General features: G+C 38.6%; 1 protein-coding gene and 1 long non-coding RNA gene across 2 annotated transcripts in view; one reads left to right on the forward strand and one right to left on the reverse strand.

Annotated features, from left to right (window-relative positions):
- The window catches only part of LOC145432992 (uncharacterized), a 365,973-nt gene that overhangs the window by 269,548 nt on the left and 90,210 nt on the right, over positions 1-6,215 (forward strand). The gene's annotated exons all lie outside the window — the stretch shown is intronic.
- On the reverse strand, positions 73-2,205 carry LOC145432980 (uncharacterized). Its single transcript, XM_080309847.1, has 4 exons — positions 2,002-2,205; positions 1,681-1,786; positions 796-904; positions 73-245 (listed from the first exon to the last, which is right to left on the reverse strand). The coding sequence occupies exons 1-4, from the start codon at positions 2,139-2,141 to the stop codon at positions 175-177; spliced, it is 426 nt and encodes a 141-aa protein (XP_080165973.1). The 5' UTR covers positions 2,142-2,205; the 3' UTR covers positions 73-174.

Here is a 6,215-nt window from a genome sequence, read left to right on the forward strand (position 1 = left end):
TCTCGACTAATGTGATTTGACACCCAATACAGCTGACTGAACTGTGAGCTGACCACACGAGCACAATTTACGCCGAGCACGCGGGACAAGTTTATTGGTTGTAAAAGTCAGTTATCATTATACAGCAAAGAATCTAATCAATTAAGAATCTGATCCACGCCTTGCATCATTTATTTATTCGCGGTCCAGTCCTTCGTCCTCCGGTTTTCCCTCTTCCATTTCGCTAACGGATTCTTGCCACTCATCTTAATACAAATGAAAGGTTAGCCATTTTCGTCATTCTACTTTGTGTTTGCAATAAAAGTGAAATAAACATATTCGTGGGGGCATTTCCTCACACACAACCGCAAAATGCATATGTTACGTAGAATACGTAAAATTTTATAGGAATATATCACTGACCATGTGGATTTTTGTAGGGGATTGGGTTTTGTTCTAATGAACTAATTTGGGACAGGTAAATCTGAATCTTGCGTTATTTTGATTCTATATTTAGCCTCTATTTAACAACAACATTTGTTATGTTGCTGTTATACGCTCGCCGCGCTGTCACTACTGCAAGTAGCCTATATATTTGACGAATCTATGAAATTCGGAAAAATAGACATCGAAAAAATTTGACGTGGCAAAGTAGTTCAGAGCCCACAATTCGATTAAGGAACCAAAATATAGCCTAAAGCAGTGCTCTTCGACATTTCTCGGCATTCCACACCCCTTTAACATTCACACAAAAGTCGCAAACCCGAAATCACAGAGCAATTTCACAAGTGTAGTGATTGCGACGCTCGTAGATACCTGGCATATCCACAAATTCTACCATATCCTCGCCCGGTTCATCTGGCTCTGAAAGGAAAAGTCGATCCGACACCGGTTCCATCAAATCTTCATCGTAATCCTGCTCGGTCTGCACAAGAGATTTCCGGAATTAATCACGACGAGTTTGCATGATAATTAATATCCTTGCCACTAATTTATCAACGAGAAGGCTGTAAACCTCGATCGGTGGTATCACAGCAAGTGGAACATGTAGTTCAAGGCCACGCACGCTAGTGGTAATGACATAGCTGTGATGTCGTGATCGACCCATAGCATTGTCACAACGTGCAATGACATATTCATGTTCGAAAAATAGCAGATTATCTTTAACGTGATGCAGAACTGGCATAGCATTATTTCTGATCGCATAAAATGTAAATTTTAGAACTTTCCACATCATTCATACTATAGTTTCTTTATAATGAGTTGAATAATTCGTTCGATCGATAGCAGAAGATATAGTTAATAATGAGATCTTGGTTGCTTATTTAACGTCTACTTCCAAAGTTATATCTTATTTATCAAAAGAGCTGCTGGAACCCCGCTTCTTCATCAGGTGTGAGAGTGAAAATGACGCAAAAAGATTTTGAATTCAAACACAAACGTATATTGTCACATTATATAGCGAAGAGAACTTTCTGACCCGAAAAGTGTGTACATTAATGACGTCATTGACACTAAAATGAATGATATTCGAATCGAAGCCGAATACTCGATCCAGAATCAAATCACTCAAGTACTCGATTTTTCCAAGAACTAACCAAATTGAATTGCGAAAATTCTAACTCTAGCAGTTCAAAATCAACCATGCAGTTTAATTCGGTAATTTTAGCCTGCAACTTAAAATGAGTTATGACAATCTACCATTTGCCGAGAGTCGTCTCCGAGTAGGGTGAGTGCCGGAAGGATATGAGGCGCTGCTTTTTTCAAGACACTTTTCGCGACATGTTTCACGATATGTTTCCCGTACCTGCAACAGATATAATATTACAACTTGGCATCTCTACGGTAAGTCGTATGATACAGCGAAGCATGTTGTTATATAGGATACGAAATCAATTTATTCATCAGATACTGCTTTTGATTATAGTAATACTTGATTCGTTCTATCCACACTCGTGGAAATCTTAACAGGCGATTACTCTATTCTTTTATAATGCTTAATGAGGAGGTGTTGCCCTTCACTTTTTAACTGCTCCGCGAACGACTCGTTTAACTCCACCCCAGTGACGACGATGTCCTCTTCTCCTCCGCCGCCATCCGCATGACAAGTCTACTAGCAGCAGGCAAATGAAAATTGAAACAAGTGTCAAGCGAAACTTCATGATAATTAATATCTGCTCAAGCCTGAAAATTCGTAACAAACAATATATAACAATTCACAAATCACAAACTGAATCAAGATCATAGTCATGATGTTGATACGAGCTTGGTAGGCTGTTGCAAACTGCGGTGTAAGTTGCAATAGCACTACAAAACTTGTGTTCCAAAATGGAACCAATTCACCAACTTGATCTTACTCCGGGGCTTCTGAATACAGATACAGATCTTTGGTTGCATGTAGGTCTGACTAAATACTGAAGTTACCGGAAATTTATGTCGGAACCGGATGTGGCACTTTCTTCGAACTAAACATGCAACGCTTGCTATTGTTCTCACGTCACAGGACAGCCATATTATTTTTAATCGTACACAAAGAGAGTAATGAAGTGAATGTGTGTAGGCGGTAGTATAGACGGGTTGTCGCAAGGTCCAAATCGCAGATGCGGTCCCTTTTGATCGATGAGTCTATCTATGAAATCGATCATAGATATATATTATATAGCTATCGATGGTATAAAAAAGAGTTTGGCTATAGTTGGGTTAGTTTTGGGGCAGGAGCGGTAACAGTAATCAGTGTAGCTTAGGGTTATCAAATATCATATGTCCTCCTTCAGACGGGATTCGCCTCCTTTTTCTAGAAAATCGAAAACGTCCTCCCCCGACGACGCCTAAATGACATTCTTTTTGGCAATTCGTCCTCCTTGAATGCTTTGACAGCCAGGCCACTGGGACAGGCTCAATTAAAAAAAAACGCCATAAAGTACTGGACGTTCGAGTATTATTATGAATTGGGTCTTTTCGGGAATCGAATTAGTAAAATGATATTTTTTAGTCAACACGAAAGAATTTCTCGCAAAAACTTTCGAATTGGTCGTTTTCTCGTCAGGTAATCCCACTTTTGTGATTTGTAAATAGCGTCCTCTTTTCCGCATCCCAAAATATGGTAAACCATTCTGTTGCTACTCAAATTAGAAGTAAAAGTAACGCTATAGATATTTACTCAATAACAAGACCAACTAGAAATTTCAAACACGCGTCAAAACTACTTCAGGTAGAATTATGGAAAATGAATATTTGAAAGGTTCTCAAGTAAGCAGTTTCGAAAAGGTACATTTGTTCTGTGGTTCTCATACTTTTACCAGTTATTCTGAGGCGTCCACTTTCGAAATTATAGATGCATCTTCGCTGGTAACCCAGTATGACCAATGAAACCACAATTATAGGTCCAATATTCCGAAAACGTATTAGGTTACCATGGTATCATGATATCTTTACCTAGCTGTCATGACACACTTAAAATAGTGATACAAGCAAATCTACTTTATACTTTACAATATCCAAAGCGCTGTAACAGTAAAGTAGGAAATTATCAAAACACTTAACAACTTGAGTAAGTGTAGACACAACCTACACTTGCTTACTTGAAAAATCAGAAGTGCTTCGTTGCTGACACCTCTGGAGAGAGGTCAGATTAGCGCTTAAAGTATAAAATTGTGTAGAAATTGTCATGTGAAATTTCCTGCTATTCTGAACCATGCAAGACTGCAAATGATGATCTGACAACAGAATTATTCAGCGGAAGAACTATATTGCTGTTGCGGGCTCCGCCCACGCGAGATACACAAATGTCGCGTTAGCTTGACGTGAATATTTTGCTTCCTACTAGATAAGTGTTTCTTCGCTATATTGTTGTTGCAGGCTCCTACCTCGCAAGATACACAAATGTCGTGATAGTTTGACGTAAACGAACCCACGGCATTTGCTTCCTATTAGAGAAGTGTTTCTTTCGATCGTTCCTTCACCTTGAGCTGCCGTTACAATCGTATGCATTGTTCATCAGAACTGCAATGATGTGGCGTGATAGCGTAGTGGCGGGGCCTACGATTATCGTAGGCCCCGGTAGTGGTATAATCCACAGCTACAACACCAATGGATTGCGGGTTCGATCCACCCGAGGTCGACTCCAGAATTCCTACCTAAGTGTTGGAAATTTGTCTTGGCGTAGGCGGTGTCTTGAAAATCCGTGCCGTGCTACAAGTCGGCAGCTACGAAATTAAAAAAATAAGAAATAACGGCTTGGTGTAAATGACCATTGTAGTCGACAAACATTTTGAATACCACAAACAAACGCACAAACCATACGCTTGTCTTGAGCCTCCACAGGCCATTCGACACATCTTCTAATAAGGACTGTTTCATCAGTACTATGCATACACAATACACATGATTCACGAACAATCATACTCTTTCCGTTATCGAATAAATCCCTGGACGACTAGGGTTGAATTTAAAACCAGAGGTGGTGAAAGTAGTCAAGAAAGCTACTCAAGTAGAAGTAGAAGTAGCGACGATAAAATCTAATCAAGTACGATTAGAAGTACTTCTTCCGTAAGCATCCTAAAACTACTTGAAGTAGAAGTAGAATTGACTGACTTTAAAAGTACTCAAGTAAGTAAGTAGTTGTGAAAACGATTCTAATTCGTTGACATGGATTGTAAAAAGGTGCAAATTGCGCTATGCGAATGGTGACGAGCTTGATTCATATTGATGCATTCCAGCAGGCAGGCCTATTCAATTTTCGATAGCATAAGCACTCGTCCACATCAGGGGATAAAAATGACAGAATTGATATGGAAATGCGATACTAATCCTCTGTTTTCTCGAACAGCACGTTCTAGAAAATAGCATGGTATGGCGCCATCCCCCATATTATAAGGCGGTGTAAACACTTTGCGCGATTAGTAAACGTTAATAAAAATATGGTGGACCGTAAAAATGCCATATTGTGTTGCTTTATTTCCGGAAATTGAAGGCATTACTACACTTGATTTTGTACTTCAACAATCAACGTGTATGTTATCCAGTCAAAAGAACTGATAGTAATTATAAATCAAGGAATATGATACTGGGCACTGAAAGTGAAACATAAATACTACTTCTAACAGCGGAACATGTTTTACATGCTTTTAGTCCAGAAAGTTTCAAAGGTGGTATGCTAAAGCAGCTCTAAAACTAACAAAAAAGTTCGAGTCCACTTTTCCAGGTTAGGACGCGCCATGGACATGCTAGATTACGGTATGACAAGTAAATGATAGATTGCGAAACATCAGTTTCAAACGTTGTGATGCGCCATACTGTGATGAATTATTTCATATGGGTGAAGGGCGACAATGTGGTATGAAGGCAGGGATATCTAGATATCTAGTTCTAGATATCCCTTTGTGAACGGAACTACGCCAACCCGCTATTATAGTCATCGATACTATCGTGAAATCATACTGGTCACTCCGCATCCACTGCGCGAATTCTGGGCCTTACTCAACTTTTATGAAAATTAAATGTTGATACTCCGTGAAAACAGCCCTGAAATTCCTCAGGCTATCTTCCTGATTGGAAGATTGAACTACTTCTACTTGATAAACTGAAAATAGCGAAAAGTAAGTAAGTAGATCACAAAATATTAGGAAGTAGAAGTAGAAGTAGCGAGAATCAGATCTACTCGAGTAAGTACCAGAAGTAGAGGAAAACTACTTGGGTAATTTGAAAAAGTAGAAGTACTTCGTTACTGACCAACTCCGTTTAAAACATGAATCAATTTAAAACAAACATGTTTAAAACTAGGCCATACTTTAATACATGTTTTTTTTTCAAGCCATGACGTCACGAATATTCAATTGTGACGTCATAGCTGATTGGCATTGACAATTGAAAATATAATGTAAATATAGCTCCTTTGACGAAATATCTGTACTATTAATGTTGAACCGACTATTTTGAGGGTTCCAATCATCCCATATCGATATACGTCGGCTATATCGGGTGGTAATTGTCCGTAGGCTTATACGACATGTCTTTGGAAAGTATTTACACAATTATGACATAATTTTACAACTTGAAAAAACACATTTTTCTTAAAGGCTTTCGTTTAAAACACTGTGTTAAAAACATGTTTTAAATAAGGTGTTTCAAAACAATGTTTGTTTCAAATGCAACCTTGTGGATGACGCTTTTCACTAACGCAATAATTACACTGGTCAACAAAATGAAAAAAAAAAATTAGGCAGAACATCTGAGAG

Source organism: Botryllus schlosseri, chromosome 2 (assembly GCF_051294905.1).
Source record: "Botryllus schlosseri isolate E-star chromosome 2, Bs_hap1, whole genome shotgun sequence".
Lineage (NCBI taxonomy): Eukaryota > Metazoa > Chordata > Ascidiacea > Stolidobranchia > Styelidae > Botryllus > Botryllus schlosseri.

What these genes read in the sequence shown, in the direction of transcription:
- LOC145432980 (XM_080309847.1), bottom strand. Translation starts at nt 2,141, where the DNA reads ATGAAGTTTCGCTTGACACTTGTTTCAATTTTCATTTGCCTGCTGCTA. An exon ending in GAGACGACTCTCGGCAAATG is followed by an intron (nt 905 to 1,680) that starts GTAGATTGTCAT and finishes TCTCTTGTGCAG; the next exon opens with ACCGAGCAGGATTACGATGA. An exon ending in AGAATTTGTGGATATGCCAG is followed by an intron (nt 246 to 795) that starts GTATCTACGAGC and finishes ATTTGTATTAAG; the next exon opens with ATGAGTGGCAAGAATCCGTT.